This window comes from Macrotis lagotis, chromosome 1 (genome assembly GCF_037893015.1).
Source record: "Macrotis lagotis isolate mMagLag1 chromosome 1, bilby.v1.9.chrom.fasta, whole genome shotgun sequence".
In the NCBI taxonomy this organism is placed as follows: Eukaryota; Metazoa; Chordata; class Mammalia; order Peramelemorphia; family Peramelidae; genus Macrotis; species Macrotis lagotis.
The window spans coordinates 546,166,892-546,188,755 of NC_133658.1; the positions used below are offsets into that span (position 1 = coordinate 546,166,892).

At 34.7% G+C, this 21,864-nt stretch overlaps 1 protein-coding gene across 11 annotated transcripts in view; it reads right to left on the reverse strand.

Moving 5' to 3' along the window:
• Positions 1 to 21,864, reverse strand: part of ABI3BP (ABI family member 3 binding protein) — a 278,236-nt gene that overhangs the window by 27,148 nt on the left and 229,224 nt on the right. For all 11 annotated transcript variants that reach the window (XM_074214347.1, XM_074214345.1, XM_074214338.1 and 8 more), the window contains 7 exons: positions 20,540 to 20,599; positions 19,057 to 19,119; positions 12,647 to 12,730; positions 10,326 to 10,433; positions 8,356 to 8,484; positions 7,531 to 7,599; positions 5,903 to 6,112 (listed from right to left, as the gene is read on the reverse strand). In XM_074214347.1, coding sequence (XP_074070448.1) covers positions 5,903 to 6,112; positions 7,531 to 7,599; positions 8,356 to 8,484; positions 10,326 to 10,433; positions 12,647 to 12,730; positions 19,057 to 19,119; positions 20,540 to 20,599 — 723 coding nt within the window. The remainder of the gene's footprint in view (positions 1 to 5,902; positions 6,113 to 7,530; positions 7,600 to 8,355; positions 8,485 to 10,325; positions 10,434 to 12,646; positions 12,731 to 19,056; positions 19,120 to 20,539; positions 20,600 to 21,864) is intronic.

Sequence of the window (21,864 nt, forward strand, 5' to 3'; positions counted from 1 at the left end):
TGAACTCCTGACTCCAGGGCCTGTGCTCTATCTACTGTGCCACCTAGCCACCCCCTGTATCCATCTTTTGATGCCAAATGCAATGCTCTTTCTGCTATAATGCATTAGCTAATTGAATAATTACTCCATAAGTTTAAAGTAAAACAATTAATTACAAAATCTAGAATTTTTTCTCAGATTTTTGTTGTTGAGTCATTTTTCAATCATTTCTGACTCTTTGTGACCCCATTTCAGACTTTCTTGGCAAAGGTACTGGAATGATTTATCATTTCTTTCTCCAGTTAATTTTACAGATGAGGAAACCGAGGCAAACACAATTAAGTGACTTACTCAGGATAACATAGTAAGTGTCTGAGGTCATATTTGAACAATTTTCCCATATTCCAGACCTGGTAGTCTATCCACTGTGCCACCTAACTATTTCAGGTAATAAGTGATCTTTTCCAAATGAGGATTCAAGAATTTTTGGGAATGTACACTTGGAAGAACATTGGTAATTGATACACATTTTGAAAATGGTAGCTACTAGTGAAAATTTAAGATGTTATTATTACCTTGGACCTTAGCAGTTTATGTCTTTGATCACAAGTCAGATAGCCAATAATAGCTCTTGTACACATACTAAGTGTAAAGTGAAATGTTAGTTGCTATGGGAGATATCATGGAGGAAACAGGGAAAGTGATACTTATCTGAAGAGTTTACAATCTAGTGGTGGGTAATCCAAGATTATATATACACATTGATCTGGAAAAAACTAACTCTGATAAATATTCTTAGTGAAAAATAAATTAACAAAATAAGTCTTGCTTTGCTTATACTCTTATTTCAGTTATTTTTTAAGAATGAGCTTCTGCCTTCAAAAATATTCTTGGTAATAAAAGTATGTCAACATTTCCACAAGAAAACTGAATTTCATGCCAGAAAACTTTTTTATGTGCTCCCAGCTCTAAACAAAGTGAAGATCACTCATAATTTTAGCTTTCAGAATATTATTGTGCCATTTCTGAAGTAACTAATTATCCTTTCTTGCTTTGAACTTTAGCTAGAACTGTCTTATCAAGTGCAATGAATAAAAATAAAGAACTCAAATAAAAGAAGAAATGAACAATACAGACAAAACAAATACAAAGAAGTTGATACTATGTTAGGTGCCTTGGTAATTTAGTCTAGATTTCTGCTAGTAAGTGTTGACATGAGAATATGACCTGGAGAGATCAAGTTAAGGCACAAAAACTTGGTTTAAAGATTTAAAACTAATGCCTAGATAGACATATATTTTCCAGTTTTATTCAAGGGACTCTTCAAAAAGATATTGTGACTTTTTTTTAACATTTTAAAATAGTTTATTAAATGTTTCCTATTTTTCACTTTATATTTTTATGTCATATATGTAAGATATATATTTGTATTTTATGCTATATATAATATTTTATTATGGAACTGTATGTATTCATAATCTACAGGTCAATATATGTACATAAACAAACTTAAGATTGCCAAAATTCCTGAGTACAGCAGGAATTAGATAAAATTGTAACTGGGAAATGTTTAACGAAATAAATAAAAAATACAATAGAGATATTAATTTGTGTTTTTCTAAGATAATATATATCCTTTATATATCTGTTTTTATTTGTTTGATACCATTTCTCTAGACCAAGTCTGTACTACCAGAGGTCTTCAAAACTTTTTTGATCATACATTCCTATCAGTAAAAATTTTTCCAGTAAACTCTCTCTCTCTCTCTCTCTCTCTCTCTCTCTCTCTCTCTCTCACACACACACACACACACACACACACACACACACACAATTATACTTTTTTAAACCATTTCTAAACAACTTTAGATCCCCCCCCCCAGCAATTGGGGTTATGTGACTTGTCCAGGGTCACACAGCCAGCAAGTGACAAGTGTCTGAGGTCACATTTGAACTTGAGTCCTCCTGTCTCCAAGGCTCTCCACAGCTCCACCTAGTTGCCCCTTGATTCTTTCTCTTAAATAGAAAACAAAACACTGAGTGATATAATGGAATGAACACTAGTCAGAAGTAAGAAGACCTGAGCTCCAATCTCACATAGGACTCTAAGCTAAGGTGTATCACTAGTCACTTCACCTTTCAGAGCTTTAGTTTCTTCACCTAAATAATGATGATAAAGTTTGCACTATTTTACCCATAGGTTGGTTATGAAAACTCTGTATGAACATTAAAGGGTAGAGAATGGACCTAATACTTCTTTGTTACAGAGAATTCCCAGATAACTAAGCTCACTCTATGCAGGTTGGTATCTTCTTTGCACCTTAAAGAAACACAGAAAGTTGCCTAGAGGTTAAGTGATTTGTCAGAAAGATTTCTCATATGAGTGACTACATGCAGGACACATATAGGTATTTGACTTTCCCAAGGTCTCAAAGCGATTGTCTTCCTGACTTTGAGACCAGTCTTCTAGAAACTTTAACTTATGATAAAAAATTATAGTCTCAGGGGCAGCTAGGTGGCATAGTGGATAAAGCACCAGCCCTGGAGTCAGGAGTACCTGGGTTCAAATCCGGTCTCAGACACTTAATAATTACCTAGCTGTGTGGCCTTGGGCAAGCCACTTAACCCCATTTGCCTTGCAAAAAAAAAAATGATAGTCTCTTCATGATGGCAACTCAATTTAAATGGTAGCTAATTATCAACTTCTTAGGTTTTCTTTCCCCCTTTTTTGCATTTCTCTTATGATTAGGTTTTCAGCTATTGGGGTCTCTGTGAACAATTCTATCATGATGTATTTTGGGGAAAGGAAAGAATCCCATATTGATTATTTCAATAATTCACTCTATCTTTGTTCTGGTATCATTCCTAATGGAAAGTTTAATGTTTACTTATGGACTATCATTCCAGCCATATGAGCGTTTTCATGGAGAATGTAGGATAAAAGATGCTGATACTTCTGATTTATTTAAAATTCAATGAATTATAACAAATTATTCAATGACAGTTCACCAAAATGATTTTTGGAAGAATCTGTATGCAGAGATCCTTGAACTTTTTGATCTCAGAAGTTAAACATTATTGAAGACTTCCTAAAGAAGTCTTTTGTTCATATGCTTTATAAGAACTATTGTTCCTGTGGTTTATATATTTATTGTATTAGAAATGGAAATATCTTTGTATTTTTCTGAAATAGTTTTGACCTCTGAGGTCCCATGAAAGGGTCTCAGGGATCTTCGGGGTGTCTGGACCTGCTTTGAGAATCCTCATCTAGTATGTTGTAGGTAGCAAAGATATCTTCAGTAAGTATCTTTATTGGATATTTGGGGGCTTTTTATTGGGTGTGTCCTTAAATATTGAAGTGAGGTTTTACTGGCTCTGATGATATCTCTTTACATTTGAGGAATCACGTTTTTCTTTAATTCTACAATTTGGAAGAAAATTTAAGGTGTTTTTTAATTAAAGAATGTAACTTTAAAAATTGGATTAGAGGTTACCTTTAAAATTAACAAGGCAGGGGACAGCTAGGTGGTGCAGTGGATAGAATACTGGCCCTGGGGTCAGGAGTAACTGAGTTCAAATCCCGCCTCAGACACTTAATAATTACCTATCTGTGTGGCTTTGGGCAAGCCACTTAACCCCATTGTCTTGCAAAAAAAATTTATGAGGCAGAATTTCTGATATAAATTTTTCCTGTTGGAATTGCAACTTTTGAAAATGTTTATTTTCTGTGCTTTATAAATTTTGTCTGAATAGGCAATACAATGAAAATGGAATATTCATTTTTAGATTGTTTATTTCCAAGTGCATAGTAATTATGCTAGCCTTTAAAACTTATACTATATTTAATATTAGAAACAATGGATTTTGTTTCATACCTCTAAAGACAGCAGAGCCTTAAGGAAGTTCAAGAAGAATTTAGTGCCAGTTGTCTGGACTGCACACCTGGTCTTTCTTTTTTCTCAGATGGTTCTGCTTACATTTCATCTAGAACCCATTACTGTTAGAATTTGCACTTATAGGGAAAAGCAATTTATGAGATCTTAGGTTTAAAGTAGAAAGGACCTTAGAAGTCATCTATTCCAGCAGTGTTACATTCAAATAGAAGTATGGTAACTAAACTGTACACAAGATTCCCTGTGGGCTGCATATTCACTTAGAAAGTCACATGTTAACTTTATGTTCCATTGTATTTTCACTTATTTTGTTAAATATTTTCCAATTATATTTTAATTTGGTTTGAGTCCAGTTGAGAGTGTTGCTGGATGCATGTTTGATATTTCAGTTTAGTCCAACCTCCTAATTTTATAAATGAGGAAGGTAATCCTATGGACATTAAGTTTCTTGTCCCAAGTTTCCACAGGAAGTGACAGCTATTTCTAAATCCTAGCCCTTTGACTTCAACTCTAGAGCTTTCCACCATACTATGGTGGACTTGAATTAAAATCTTCTTGTCTTTAGTTCAGCTCTCTATATTGTCATTTTAATTGACATCTTTTGTTTTTACATTGCTTTCATTTCTGAATATATCCCTGCCCAAAGGATCAAAGAAAAGAGAAAGAAACAAAGATCAAAGAGAAAGAAAAATGCTTCAGTGTTTCAATCAACCAAGCTATTCTTAATTTTGGTATTAACTAAAATGAAATAAAGAATTGGGGGGGGGGATATAGCCTGTCGCCTCTTTATACCAAGTTCAGGGATGACCTAGGTTAATGATGCCTATAATGGCATTATCTGATTTCTTCCTAATTAATTTTTTAATTAAAAAACACACGTTACTGGAAAAGATTCTAAGTTATAACTGAATAATAACCATAATAATAGCTAGTATTTATATATCTCTTTAGGATTTGGAAAATACTCTGCAAATGGAAGGTTATAGCTATTTTGAATACCTTAGTTTTTGAAAACTTGTAGTTAGATAAGATAGAGGCATTGGATTATAGTGCAAATAGTCTTGGTTATAGAATTAAATGATCTAGGTCCAAGTTATGGTCTGAGAACTTGGGTTAGTCACTTGTCTTTTTTCTAGATCTCTGTTCTTGTTTGGAAAATGAAGGATTGGAGTAGATGAGCTTCTAGTACTAGATTCTATGAATTAATCATAAATAAGTCTCTTCATTTCTTTCACCATTTTAGACCTGGTGTAGAAAACTACTTCAAAAAAACCCCAAGAAAGCCCCAAATGGGGTCATAAAGAGTTGGACATGATTGAAAATGACTGAATAACTGCAGTAGTTATCATTCCATGACAAAGTGGTGACATTTGCTTGTATGATATAAGAAAAATTGTAATAATTTCCATTTGTCAATCTAATCCCTGCATTTCATAGATAAGGGCTCTGAGGCCCAGAATGGTGAAGTGATTTAGAATCATAGATTTAGATATGAAACAGACTTTAGTTGCCAACTCTTTCATTTCACAAATGAGGAAACTGAGGCACAGGATCACACAAATAATAAGTGCTTGAGAATGAATTTGAACCTAGGCTTTCTGATTTTAGAATGTTTCCTCCATTTCAACATATTTCCTTTTGAAATCAAACCTCAAAACAATAGACCAGACCTAGAGAGGTTAAGTCATTTGTCCAGGATCGCTGTGATAATTAGAGTCTGAGACAGAATTCAAATCCAGGTCTTCCTGAATTCAAAGTCAACTGAATCATGCTGTCCCCTTCACAAGAATGGACAATCACTTTTTTTGCACTTGACCAGAGCAACACATTCTCATACCAGGAGCAGAATTTAGGATCTGGGCCTTACATGAGAGCAGACCCAGAATAAATAATAAATAAGGCATGCATACAGAAAACCACGTATAACACAGACTGCCAGACAATAGACTACCACATTCTCACAAGATACTTCCTTAAGTAGAGTTAAATGTCTTTCCATTGAAACAACGATCTTTAAGTGATTAACTGACCAGTGACTGTGTCATTCTCTGGCTTTTCCCAATCCAGTATGACGAATGATGAGCATCCTTCCACTGTGACCACAGTTAGGTTGGTAGGAGGGTTCTGAGGTGGGCTTGTGGGACTCTCCTCTGACACTTCCTCTTTTGGGAACCGCTTTATAGAATCAGTGATAGAACATGGCTCGTTCTCAGGTTTTGGAATGTATCTCACATGAGGAGCTAGGAAAAATAAATCATTACTGTTTAGTCCCTGGAATCCTTAAGGCAGATTGAAAACAAATGTCCACTTTCAACATGTTTCTAAATGGCAGGTATTTGGCCAGGGTGTAATTATATCACAGTCCACTTTCAATTGTCAGTGTAGGTTGGAGGAGAGTAGGGAGGTATGTTACTTACAGGATTGAAGATTTTGTGTTTGGACCTTGGTTTTACAGATGAGGATACTGAAACTCAGAGATATCAAGTGATTTGCCTGTAGTCATATAGGCAAGAAGTAACACACAAATTTTTGAACTCAGATTCTGTTTCCAAATTCAGTGCTCTGCTTCCACAGTTAGGTGCACAGTGGGCATGAAATAAGGAAGAACTGAGTTCAAATTTCACTTCAGTCACTAACTAACTATGTTACCTTGGATATGTCACCTAACCTCTCCTTGCTCAGTTTCCTCAACTGTAAAATGGAGATAATAATGGCATCTGTCTTCCAGGATTATTGTGAGGATCAAATGAGATGATATTTGTAAAACAATTAGCATAGTGCCTGTCCTGTAGTGGGTGATTCATAAATGCTTGATCCCCTCCTTCCCTTTATGTTCTATGCCAATTCAAAACAGTGACTATCTTGAAATTGTTTTGAATGCAGTTATCATTATTATTATTTTCAGTAAGCCATACCATAACTTTAAAATAATATTGTCCTCAGGATTATATTATAATTATTTTCTACAACTTGATCTAAGATGACTTGAGAATTTATGATGGCAGCAAGAATCCTATAGAGAATTTAAAAAACTTGCTATAGAGAATTAAGACATTTGATGTGTTGAAAATTGCAAATTTATTGGAGGGTTTATTCCCCTGTAAATCAGTTTTTACAGTACTTTATCAGTATCACATATTTTATTACAGAACTTTTTTAAAAAACTCAATTCTCTACTCTTGTACTTAGGGGGAATGGAAATACTGACTATCTCTGCATGGATCTACTCTAACTTGGAATTTTTTCATCTTCTTTTTTCTTTTATTCACCTATTTACTCATTCATTCATTCCACACTTTGTTATGTGCCTACCATGTGCAGAGCACTGTGCCAGGCAATGTTGGGGATATGGAGATGTAGAAGATATGATTCCCCATCTGAGAGGAATATACATTCTAGTAAATCTTTTAAAAGATTTATTTCCTCCCAGAGAGAGATGATTTGGTAGTGCTCAGAAAAATGTTTGGAGAAATCAAAATTATAATCAGGAAATGACAGAGGAGGTAAGAAGAAAAATGAAAAGTCCTTTCACAGTTCTGACTAAAATGATTACTGGACTGCATATCATATTAGAAGAAAGAAAGAAGAAAGAGTGAGAATGATAAAATCAAGTCCAGTAAAACTGAGAATAATAAGATTTCCAATTTGCAAGACCTACCCACAAAGCGTTGATTCCCTAGGGAATCGGTTTCTTTTGTAGGACTTGAGCTAATGTCAGTCGAGTTACCTGCAAAAACATAGTTAGTATAAGCATTTCTGATAAATGGAAAAAATAAAGTTTCAAGATGTTATAAAGAAATAGGAAAGCCTTAGTTTTGTCTCTTCCTTGAGTCCTTTCCCAGTCCATTACTATGGGATTTATAGCCACAGAAATAAAGCTGCGGTAAATTCTACCTTGAAGTTCATATATTTATTATATTATCAAGAGCTTTTTTTATTTATCTGTTCCTGCCCATGGGGCAGTGGAAGATAAAATATTACTACACTTATCCATTTTGGTCCAAGTACTTAAGATTCCATTTTCTTTTTTTTTTATAGTTTTTTTTTTTTTTTTGCAAGGCAAATGGGGTTAAGTGGCTTGCCCAAGGCCACATGGCTAGGTAATTATTAAGTGTCTGAGACCAGATTTGTACCCAGGTTATCCTGACTCCAGGGCCAGTGCTTTATCCACTGCACCACCTAGCTGCCCCCAGATTCCATTTTCTCAATCACTTTATTATATTTACTTTATCATGTTTGATTTCTCTCAATATATTAATGTGAATTTGTCTTCAATGAAACATATATGTATTTTGATCTTATTCTTCTCTTTCTAAAAAGAGCAACAACAAAATGAATCCTAATCAAAAAGATAAAAAAAGAGAAGTTCTAGCACTAGGATCCACATTTGATTAGTTCATAAACTTCATTCCTTCCTACCATGGAGTCATCTCTTTGTACTGTGCATCCAAGCACCCAGTAAGCAACCAGTTTCCATACTAACCATATTCTCCTGAAACAGAGGCTGTCGGATGCTTTTTCTCAGTCTCAGTCTTCTTTGGCATGGTGGGGCCAGTAGGTTTGACTGTCACCTTTGGAGGAGGGGAGGTTACTCGTGGTAACAAGATGGTTCCTAGTTGGAAAACATCTAGTTTTATTTTAGTACAATAGAATTTTCCATTTTTCTAATGAGAGGAGAGCATTTGGGTTTTTATGTAACAACTCTTCACTTGAAAGTCTCTTTCTTTGCAGCCTATTCTTGTATTAAAATGGTCATTAGATCATCCAGTGTTATGTTGAAAAAAAATGAAAAATGTCTCTGATTTGGCTTCAGAGAAAGAGGAAAGAGGAAAGGGTCTTATCCTGGGACTGGCGTGAGGAACTAGCATATGAGAAACTTCCTCCATTGTTTGAGGGTCACATACCTTCTTTATAACACAGAGTGTAACATATATATTCACTCATATACAATATATGTATAGTTCCAGAAGTCTTAATGCAATTTTAGGGTTTTTTTAGACAGCTTAAAATTGTAATAACTATTAGATGATTTTATTTTGGAGAGGGTGAATACTATCAAAGCATGGGGGAAATCAGGAAAGATCTTGTGAAGGACAGGAAAAAGTGAGGAAGGAATATATTATGGATGCAGAGAGAGAATTGGGGCAAAAGCACACAGTGAAATAATAGCATCATTATTTGACTTATTTTGACAACCTTCAGTAGCATATAAATAGGGAGCTAGGTGACACAATGGATAGACTTCTGAGCTTGGGGTCTTCCTGAGTTAAAATCTAGCCTTAGCTTCTCATTAGCTGTGTGACCTTGGATAAGTCATTTAACCTTATGTCACTTAACTTTGCCTCAGTATTTCTATCTGTAAAATGAACTAGAGAAGGAAATGGCAAACCACTCGAGTTTCTTTGCCAATGAGATCACAAAGAGTCAGACACAACTGAAAAAAATCTAAACAATAGCATTTGCAGAAATGACAAATACTGGGAAGAATCAGGGTTGGGGTTTTTCCAAAGCATAAGCAAAAATAGAAAAAGGAGAAAGAATTTGAGAATGGCAGACAGTGCAATATCAAAATGATTAACTATAGGTCTAAGTGAAATCAAAGCAGTGAGGTAAGGTCTAAGAAAGGAGGGATGGTGGTCATAATACATGTACACATGACAGTAGCATGTGAATAGCATTGCCTTCAAAAATCCAAATTAGCAATGTAAACACACACATCAATAAATATGAAAATGAAAATGAGGAACAGGGCCAGTGGTCACTATGGGGAAGGAAGGCATCCTTCTGAGGAGGTAGCACATTCTCAAAGGTCAATGTCTAGGTGGATGGAGGGCCAGAAAAACCTTGTTTCCCCTTTCTTAGTTATGACTCTGAGGCAGAGGTTTATGGATTAAGTATACAATATGAATTGCTCCCTAGAACCCTATAGATTAGTTTTTAATACACTCAATTATTTTGTTACACATGACTGCTGTCGACAGTCACCCTGATAATTCCAGCCTGCAGTCACAGTCTGGCAGAGTAATGGGAAGGAACATCAGAAATGGGACTGGGGCAATGTATCCCTCCTCTGAATCTTAAAATCAGCTTTTTAGGTTACTTTCTGGAAGATGAGTAAGCAATCTAAAACAACAGCTGAAAAACCTGAATAAGCTTCCTTCTCTCCTAAGTACATAAAGATCCCATCATGATAATGCTTACTCAAATCTAGCCAGATGGCAAATGACTGAGAGTGGTTTTTTATGCCATCCAACCTGCCTCGGAGCCAATGTGGGCACATATAGAATCCATTTAGGTGGTAGAGGAGTTTTTTTAAGGTGTAATTCACCTCTGATACTTCTTATATCTCAACCTAAGACACCAGGACTACTTTACTCTGAGTTGCTAGGCAAATATTTAAAATAAAATAAAAATGGAGGGATGGGGTGGGGTTGAGGTATGAGTTTGACATACCTGCACTTCCTGGCTTGCCAGTCACATTGTTTGGTGGTAGAGGCTTTCTTTGAGACTGTGTTGGTTTAGGAGGTGGCAAGGTGGGGCGACGAGTTTTGGTGGTTGTACCTTATAAAAATATAGTGACAAATTTATAAGAAAATTGGGGTTTATATGGGAAAATAATAATCAGATTTTACAGAGTATAAATGTCTATGAACTATAAGAGTTAATGAACCTCATGTTAAATCCAAGTGGAGAGCAAAGTGATATCAAAGCATAATAAAATTTAAGTATCATGGTTTTATATATGTTTTTCATTTGGCAACTAGCTATTATGGTGTTCAGAGTGCTGAACTTGGATTCAGGAAACCTGAGTTCAAGTTCTGAATAGATATTCACTAGCTGTGTGACCCTGGGAAACTTACTCTAGCTGTCTGAGCCTCAATTTCCTTATTACAAAATGGAAATGTTGTTTCCTTATATATTGTAATGTGATACCATCTTATGGCCCTAGGAAAATTATGCCACTTCCTAGAGCTTAAGTTTTCTTTCCTCACAGAGCTGTTATGAGGATTAAATGAGATAATACATAGATTGCAAACCTATACATATGCTAACTAATTACTTTTGTCACTTAAAAGATTGAATTCAAATCAGAATTTTGTAATTTTTTAATCCACTTTCCACGTGGCAATTTCTTTATCTTGATTTCTCAGTAATCTTTATTTCTATTTTTTGAAAGTAGTATTTTAATTTTTCAAGGAGATTTTGATTTCCAAACTTTTCCTCCTTTGTTCCCTCTATTTATTCCTCTCCAAGATATTAAGCAATCTGATATAGGCTATACATTGATCTTTAATTGGTCATGATTCTGAACATTTCCACTTTAAGTTTTCTAGTTTCTACTCCCCAATTGTTAAATGGTTAATAATCAATAAATACATTTTAGGAGAAAGGTCATTTTCTGTAAAACACAGATCTTTGTATAATGAAGAAAATATCTTTTTAAAAAAATTTTTTCAAGGCAATGAGGTTAAGTAACTTGCCCAAAGTCACACAGCTAGGTAATTATTAAGTGTCTGAGGCTGAATTTGAACTCCAGTCCTCCTGACTCCACAAGTGGTGCTCTCTCCACTGTGTCACCTAGCTGTCTCCAAGAAATCATCTTAATTTTCTAGGTTCTGCAATCTGGCCACATCTTTATCCAACTCCACTAAACAACATGCACAAAAAAGGCCCTGACAAATTTTCATAAATGAGGTAATGCTCACCAATTAGGAAAAGGCTGAACAAATTGTGGTATATAATTGTGATAGAACACTATTATGCTATAAGAAATGATGAGCAGAATCCTCTAGAAAATCCTGGATTTATATGAACTAATGCAAATATAACATGACCAATAGGGAAATCAGTTTTGTCTGACTGCATATGCATAACATATCAATTTGTTTTGTCTTCTCAATAAGGGAGAGGAGAAGATGAGAGAGAGAATTTGAAACTCAAAATTTTTTGAAGAAAATATTAAAATTTGTTTTTACAAGTATTTGGGGGGAAATCTAAAAATAAAGGGAAAATTTAAATTAAAATAAAATTGTATCGACAACTTAATTATTTGTCCTATAGACTCCCTCTAGCATCTTACTGTGACCTCTCAGTATTAAATTAAATTAAATATGAAAAAGAAAAAGAAGCTATTGTAAACCTAATTGTGATCACTAGACTTTTTATCTCCAAAGGAAAATGTTTCCTAGTAATTTTACATCATTTATATGTCTACTAGTTTTGGTTTGGTGACTTGAAATGATGGGGTGGATTGTGATGAGGCATGGATGGGGAGGATTGTGATGAGGTGTCCAATTCTGAATTTTATGGAGTACACATTATTACGCCATCGATCGCAGAGTGGATAGAGAGCTATCCTTGGAGTCAGGAGGACCTGGGGTAGAATTCTACCTCTAATACATGTTTTCTAACCATGGATAAATGTCACTTAATCTCTTAGTACTCTAAGGCAACCCTCTAAGCCTATAAGGGGTAGAAAAGCTGCCATTAGCAGAAGCTTCTGGAAATTCTCTTTACCAATGAAATCACAGGTGCAGTTCTCCCCATATTTTTATAGTGCTCTTACTTATTGATCTTTACATAACTTTGTGACAGCCAGAACAGGTTTTTTTAAGCCCCCATTTATAGAGAAAGAAAACTAAAGCTCTAAGAAAAGGCATAATTTTCCTAGGGCCACAAGATGGTGTCACATTAGCATATATAAGGTAAATGGAGATTCATTATTGCACTGCCTTAAGCATCATTGTCCCATTCTCTTCATAATCTGGTCTTACCTGGTTTTTTGGTAGCATCAAGTGAAACGTTTTTGGGAACACTGAAAGGCTTGTTAACATCTCCAGAAATTGGTTTGGTGTAACCTATTTAAAAAAAATAATGATGTATATTTAATGTATTTATTCTGAAATGAAACTTTAAAAAATCACTGCCAATAATATGCATTTCTTTTTAAATGGAGATGTTTTACCTACCTTGTTAAAAACCATTTAATTTATCTCTGTCTTTGGGTAAATTACATTGAATTTTGAGAAAAATCATTGCTTTCTATCCATTGGTAGACTGTAGTCAATGGAATTGCATAATTTTTTTTACTACTAATAGTACTTAATTTATGAATTTTTTTGGTACGAGTAAAAATCAGTTGTTCTTAGGAATTTTTTTTCTAGTTTGTATAACTTTACTGAATTCAAGCTTTTATGGAAATGATTGATTTTTATAGGTCTTACTTTTGAAAATGACATGTCAGGTGGTCAAAAGAATACCAGACCTGAAGGGAAAGCTATGCTCAACCCTTGACTCAGATAATTTCAAGCTATGTGATCTTAGGTGAGTGGTTCACCTAAAATGATTTTCAATTTCCTCATCTATAAAATGGAAATTGTACTATTGATATGAAACACCTTATGAGGAAAGCACTTTGCAAACTTTAAATCTTAATGCCTATATCAATATTCACTGATTTTGTAGTTTTAATTGTCTGTTAATGTCAAGAATACTGATTTAATAGTGTTATTAGTTTAGGTGTTCTTCTCTTGTGTCCAAATCTCTATGTGGGATTTTCTCTGCAAAGATACTGGAGTTGTTTGTCATTTTCTTCTCCAGGTAATTTTACAGATGAGGAAACCAAGAGAAACAGGGGAAGTGACTTGTCCAGGGTCACACAGCTAGAAAGTGTCTGAGGTTGTTGGATTTGAACTCATAAGGATATGTCTTCCCCAGACCCAACATTCTATTCACTTAGCTGCCCAGAATCTTGTGCTGAAGAAAAATGAATAATTTATGCAAACTGCTTTGTAAACCTTAAAGGAAAACATGCATTTTTAAAGCTAAGATTTTATTGGACTGTTGATTTTGTATGATTTGTGATTTGTGATATATGACCTATGATTATTTTGCTCAAATGTGCTGTGATGTCAGAGATCATGAAACCTATTAATCCAATTTCCTTGCCCCCCCATCCCAACTTTTTGTGTTTATAATGGTCTGTTTTCTTCTTTAGTATTGCCTTATTAAATTTTATTCTCAAGATTTTATTTACACAATTGTGTCATGTTCAGCCAATATGCTTGGGTACATTTTATGTTTTTTTTTTAAAAGCTACCAATATGTTTTAGTTGGCAGTGACTAACTCAACTTGAAAATATTCCAGAAACCTTGCCTAGTCTGATGCTCAGCCAGGAAATAGAGCCCTTAGTGTCAGGGGTTTTAAAGTAAGTCTGGCAAGATCAGAATGGTGAATTATTATTTTGAAAGAAATTGATCTATAAATTATTTGGTGCCATATCTTCTAAATGACCACAACAGATATGTGGTGGGTATTGCCCGACCTCTTTTTTAAATAACCAAACTCTGATTTGGGTTGGTTGCCCTGCAATAAGGGTGAGGCAACTTTTGCTTCTCATTTTGACACATTACAAAACTATCTCCTGTCCTGACATGAATGACTGTCCACATGGAAATAGAAGGATGCAAAGTATGGGCAGAGTATCTTTCCAAAGATTCTAGAGGGTCTTCTATGTTATTTGCTTGCAAAAAAAAATCCATTCCAAATTAAGAAACCACTAAAATTGATTCACTAACAAATATGAAACTAGTGAATGAATAACTTAAATGAATGGTTTACAAGTTTGTTGGTATCCTGTAGCAGGGAGATATAACAGAAGACCCATGTGATTAGGATTCAGAATTTTTGAAAAACTATAAATATAGGAATTACTGTTGCTTAGAAGACTTGAGTTCAAGTCTTGATTTTGTTACTACTTATAAACTTGTGTCCTTGAGTCAAAAGCAATAATTTTAAGCTTTGATTTCTTTGTCTCTCTCCACAATGTGAATCATATCTGTTCCTATGCTATTCTGAGAGTCAAATGAATCCACAAAGTGAAATTAGAGCACAATGCAAATATACAATTGTTATTGAACTCCTTCTCTGATGTCTTACTGATGGTTTGATGATAACCCTAGATTCCTAAAGGATAGACCATATGTTTTACCAAGATGGAAAGACTCCAAGTACTAGCCTGGTAACAGATTGGCAACTGTGAGTCCTGGTAAGTCTCAATAAGATCAGTGAGGCTCATCAACATGGTCATCAGATGGTTCTTTTATTTTTTCAAGCAGAACTTTCATAAATCTTTCCTCTAAGACTTGAAAAGTATTCAGTATCAGGGAGGCAGTACTCAAATACATGTGAACATGGGACCATAGAATGATAGAACTAGACTTGGAAGGATGTTATTAGAGGCCACCAAATCCAACTTCCTCATTTTATAGATGAGGAAACTGAGGTATGGAGAGGTTAAATGATTTCTTGAGTCACACAATCAGCAAATGACTGAGGCAGGATTCAAACTCAGGTCTTCCTGACTCAAAGATTAGTATCTATTCATTGTGCCATCATATCATGGTCCTCAAATATTGAAAAATGTATATATTAAATATAAATAAGAGCTCTACTTTGCCACCAAGACATTCAGTTTTCATTTAGTAAGCATAAAAATCAAATTAAAAAATAGCAGGGAATGGATTCAATGTTGAAAGTCAGATTGACAACCATTTTTAATTGCTGGTTATGTGTCAGATGGGCAGTTAGGTGGTACAGTGGATAGAACTTGGACTCGGAATCAAGAAGATTCATTCTCCTGAATTCAAATCCAGCTTTATACACTTACTGGGTGACACTAGACAAGTCACTTATCCCAGTTTGCCTCAGTTCCTCATCTGTAAAATGAGATGGAGAAGGAAAAGCCAAACCATTCTAACATCTCCACCAAGGAAACCTCAAAATGAGGTCACAAAAAGTCATTCATGACCAAAAAATGTCAGTACTAAGCATTGGAATTACAGAGAAAAACAATTGTTCCTGATTTCAAGGAGCTCAAAATATAATGGGAGAGTAAACATGTAAGCAAATTTGATATAATTAGGGTATTGAGAAGATAAATTGTAGGCTATCTCGGAAAGAAGACATTAGCAATAAGAGGGACTCAGAAAGACTTTTTTTTAGGTTTTTGCAAGGCAAATGGGGTTAAGTGGCTTGCCCAAGGTCACACAGCTAGGTAATTATTAAGTGTCTGAGGTCAAATTTGAACTCAGGTCCTCCTGACTCCAGGGTTGGTGCTTTATCCATTGTGCCACCTAGCCATCCCCTCAGAAAGACTTCTTGTAGAAATTAAGAATTTAACTGAGACTTGAAGAAAATCAAGGAAGTCCAGAGGTGGAGAGAGTCTGGGCATTCAAGATCTCCAGGGAAAGTAGACAGGAAATGGAATGTCTGATATGAGAAACAGTAAAGAGACCAGAGTCATAGGTTCAAAGAGAAGATGGGAGGGAATAAGATATATAAGAAGATTGGAAAGGCAAAAAGGAGCCAGACTATGAAAAATTTTAAAAACCAGAGAATTTTATATTTCATCCTAGAAGCAATACAAAAACTTTTGGAACTTATTGAATAAGAAATATAATGGTATGGTCAAACCAACAACTTAGGATGGTGACTTTGATAATTGAATAAAGGGAAGACTGGAGTGGAGAGAGATTATCCAGGCTTGCCATGATGGAGACATTAAGTGAGGATGCCAGGATGTTGGCAGTGAAAGGGGAAGGAGAGGGGCATAGATGAGAGGTATTGCAGGTAGAATCTATAGGATTTGGCCACAGCCTATGGGGGGAGGAGTGGGTAAAGAGAGTGTAGAATTGAGAATGATACATAAATTGCAACCTGTGCGACTAGGGGGATTGTGGTAGCCTCCATAGTTAAAGAGAAGTTTGGTAGAAGAGAGTCCTTGAAAGCTCTTGAGAATTCAATCTTGAGTTCTCACCAACCTATCTTTTGGAATGTATTTCATAATGGGGAGAAACCAATTTTAGAACTTTCCCTCCCTGAAGAAGTGGGGAGTGAAAGCAGGTGGAAAGAAAAAAAACACTATCTCCATGTTTCACCCTGGAAAAAATCCTCAAGTTAATCAAATACAGTGATAACTTAAGAAATTGCCCACCACACCATTTTTTTCTCTGAAATGCTAATCAGTGTTGAATGATACCAGGGTGAGGGAAAGACCTTCACTTATTTATTTTAAAAGCATTATATTATGAATAGAACATGGACCCTGGAGTTAGGAGGACTGAGTTCAAATCCGACCTCAGACACTTAATGATTACCTAGCTGTATGGCCTTGGGCAAGCCATTTAACCCCATTGCCTTGCAACCCCCCCACCCCAAAATCACAACCCAAAACAACATTATATTAACATAAGGTCAAAGGATATACAGCTGGGAAAGAAATTAGAGATAATCTAATCCACCTTTCTCATTTTACAAATGAAGAGACAGTCCCAGAAAAGTGACTTTAGGGTCACACATTATGTGAAAGGTAGATCTGAGATCAGAAATCAGGTCTTTATTGCAGTTAACATAGGGAAATACTTCAAAAGATTCCTTAGAGCAGTGAAATCTTGAGATATATAATTAAACTGAGAAGTTTTTATGTGAATAAAGATCCTTGACACTTTAAAGAAACTATAGGATTTTATCAGTGGAAATTGCATCAATGAAGAAGTAATAACCATTTGTTTTACCTTTGTATTTTAAGGACTATGGGACTTTTTCATCCAACTTGAACCTGGAAATTTCCCTAATTTTTTTTTCCTCCATCCAAATGTGAGCTCCTTTACAGAAAGGTGTATTTTGCTTTTCTATCAATAAGCCAACCACTTAGCACACTGCTTTGTGCATACTTGGTACTTAAAGAATACTTTGTTCTTCCATTCACTGAAAAGTCTATGAACTCATACATCAGATGACAAAAATTCTAGCCATCATCATGATTCTGATATCTGAGAATCTAATCATCATTAACAGAACAATTCCAGGGTTAGTATTACTATGGATAATAGTATTAGTTTAATCTGGTTGTAAAATGGGGATCATTTTACTTTATGGAACCAAAAAGCATTTTACCAAAATGGACAAAATACAGCTCTTATTAGAAATGATCACCTACCAATAGCTTTCATTAATATACAATATGTATATTCATATAACATATATATATATATATATATACAGAAGACACATATTTATATGTATATGTATGTATATATATTTGACTACATACACATATACTACACATACTTCTCTCTATATATATTCATACAGACACACACACACACACACACACACACACACATATAAAATAAGTGATGCTTTCTAGAGGGACTGCAGACTGAACTTCATTTACCATGATCAATTTTTCATCTTAAAGCCCCACTCTAGTCTTCAAATTCACAGGTTGGAAGAACCTTGCTGCTGCTTTTCTCTCTGATTAGATGTATCTCCTAGAACCTTTATTTAAGAAGGCTAGTCAGGGCATCCATATCTAATTCTTCTCTAAGCTGTACTCTGAACTTCGCCTTCCAGCTATCTGTGAGATCTGATACCTTTGTATCCTCAGCCACTTTTCAGATGACTTTTTTTGTGTTTGTCTTCTCCCAATAAAATATAAGTTTTTGATAGTGGGAACTTTCTTCTTGCATTTGTAGTTGCTAAATTTGTATCTGCTATTTACTAAAGTGTCTGGCATATAGTAAGCATTTAATTACTGCTTTTTACTAATTATAAATAACAAAAAGCATTCAATAAATGATTTAATGTATACAAATTTTTAGAAAGAATTTTAAAGTAACTTTTGGAATTATAACCCAAAATAGTTGCTTTTTTTTGTTTTCATTGTAAGAACAATATGATACCTCAATACTTCAAAGCAAAACCATTTATTATATTTCCCACATTAAGATCATTTATCTAAAATGCTCCAACATTAGGGGAAATACTCTTGTTTATTTGGCCTAGTAATTTATTAATTTGGGAATGAACTTGACCTCTACCATATTGAATTTAATTTTTAATAGTTTCAAGTCCCATTTCTGTGTTCTCTGAAATTTCTGTCTCTGATTAGTTTAAGTTTTTACTTCCAGTAATAAAACAACAGATCCTGGGATTCTACCTTGTATAAAGCATATATATATATATATATATGTATATATATATATACATATATATATATATATGTATATATTCTTTATTATTTCAAGGAAATTGATGTGGGAATTCAGCAGAATTGTTCAATCTGGACTATGACTCTTCTAGTGCTAAAGTTTTTAAAGAAAGCATTGTTTTGATCCTTACCTGTTTCTTGTGAAATTCCATTGGGTTTGGGACTACCAGCTCCTGTAATTGTCCTATTTTTGGCTTCAAAGAAAGTGGGAATAAAGATTAAAATATTTTCTTAGAATAATTTAACAGACATAGTAAGCAAGGAGTGATTGGATATCTGTTATTTTTTTGATAAGAGGTTATTATGAATTGTGAGTAGAGGAAAGATAGAGGGGCTGTCAAATCAGTTTTTAAAAACTCTGAGCTTATCATGTTTGAGATTGCCTAGAGCACTGAGAGGCTGTGATTTACTTGGGGTTACAGAGCTGGTGGGGAAGTTAGTTGATGCAGGGGATAGAACACTAAAGATGGAGTCAGGAGGATCCAAGTTAAAATCTGATCTCAGACACTTCCTAGTTGTATGACCCTGGACAAATCCCTTTGCCCTTATTCATCTTAGTTCCTCATCTATAAATTGGGAACACATAGCAAACTACTTCAGTATCTTTGCCAAGAAGACACTAAATGGGTCAAGGAAGAGTCAAAGTTGATTGAACAATATGTTTGGCAATTTAGGCAAAGGGGCTCACTTATCATTCCTCACACTCAACATCCCATCTCCTTTCAGTGTCTTTATCCAGGTTATATTCTTTAAGCCTGGAATACCACCACCTTCTCCTCCTTTGCTCCTCCTCTTCCTTCTCTCTGCCTTTCAGAATCCCTAGCCTCTTCCAAACCTCAGCTGAAATGCCAGTTCCCTTAAAATGTCTGAATGATCTTAATGAAGGTGCATTAATGAGGTCAGTTTTATAATCTTTAGAGAATTTCACTGACCTGACTGTTAACAATTTTGGGGGATGGGGAAAGTATTATCAACCTTTTTAAACATATGTTTGAATCCATTACGGTATTCCAAATGACACAGCAAACAAGTCACAGTTATAGATGTTAATGGATGGACCTTTACTTTTTTAAAATAAAGCAAACATGAATTGATTTTTGTTTTTCAAAAATTAAAAATACCTATTGTCCTTGGTCCACTTGTGACTCAAAAGATTATATCTTCTAATCATTAGAGTTCATAAATGGCCTGCAAATTTGAAAAGACCTGGATCCTAGCCCTACCCCTGCCACTAATAACTTAGGTAATCTGGACATTGCACTGTCCAGTGCCTCAGTTTACCCATTTGTAAAGGATTATAGGTATTGCTTTTGAAATACCATTTAAGCATTCATGTTATGGAAAAGAGAGAAAAGGGAAGGGGGAGAAACAGAGGAAGGGAGTGAGCAAGAGGTGGGGGTGAGCAAGAGATGAAAGACACAGGAAGAGAGACAAGGAGAGGAAAGAGAGAGAAGAGAACTGAAGAAAAAGAAGAAGAATAAGATAAAGAGAAGAGGTACAGAGAAGAGAGCCACAGAGACAGAGAGAAAGATAGAGAGAGATAGAGAGAGAAAGAGTTGGAGACAGACAGAGACAGAGAGAGACAGACAGACAGAGAGAACAATCACAACTTACTAGGTCGGACAGATGGTCTGATTGGTCTCTTTATAGTAGTAGTGTACACTTTATTTGGCGCTGAAACAGAGAACACATTTCATGTTTAATAATGAAATCTTTGGTATAAACTAAAGTGAATAGAATAAGTTCAAAGGGAGTCAATTGATGGGAATGTTATGTGGAAACAGAATGAAGAATCTTCCTGATGACTTCCAAAACAGATATATGAATGCATTAAAAAATATTTATTATAAACTTGGTACGTGCGGAAACATATAAAAATCAATTCATTCTCTCCAGTAGCTCACATTAAGCTAGGGAGGAGATGTCATGTATAGGTTGCAAGTCAGATGGGGAGGGCCCCATGGTCTTTAGAGTGTAGTGACCAAACAGATGATCATATATCTTCTTCAATGTTATTTTCACTAATAATACTATATTCATTTTTAATGTTAAACTATTTGAATACTGCTGAGGATTTTGGTGTCCCGAAATTTGTTTTTTGTTTCTTCAGATCTCTTCCTGTCTTTCCTTCTCTATCTTCCTCTCTTCCCCCTTCTCTCTCTCTCTCTCTCTCTCTCTCTCTCTCTCTCTCTCTCTCTCTCTCTCTCTCTCTCTCTCTCTCTCTCTCTCTCTCCCCCCCCCACCCCAAAGCATAGAAATTACAGACACAAATGTGCTAATAATCCTTATAGGAACTTTTTTTTACATTAGCTTTTAATAACAAGAGATACAGAGAGGATGGCTGAGGTTCTATTCCTGTAATGGATACAAGTGTTTCAAATTCATTGAAATTCTTTACAAACAAACAAATAAAATTCCAAACCAAAAAAATCCAAGTTATCCTGTGGGATACTTAACATAAAAAAACAACAATTATTATTTCATCCATTTTTTCAATATTCTGAATTAAGAGGCTGAGAAAAAAATTCCCTTCATAGCAATTAGAGAAAAGAAAATAAGCAAGTTCAGATTCATTAGAACATATGGTCTCAGCTAATATTCTTTCTGGATGTTTGCTGGAATTAGAGAAAGATAATTAGTCATAGTTGTGTTTAGAATGAATAAAAATGAATTTCTAGTTCCAGGTTGTTTTTTGTATATATTGCTGAAGAATTAGATAAACCTGATTGATAGCCCATAAACAATCAGAAAAATGGAGATTAAAAATAAGTTATATGTCTTATACTATTTTGGAAAAATAGCTTTTTTGCTTTTTGCTATAATGACATCATAATGACTTTTTAAAGAAAATTCTTCTTTGAACATAGAAAACACATTAACATTTGATACTTTAAATTTAAACCTGAAACTAGATTTTCTTAAATGAAAATTTGAATGTA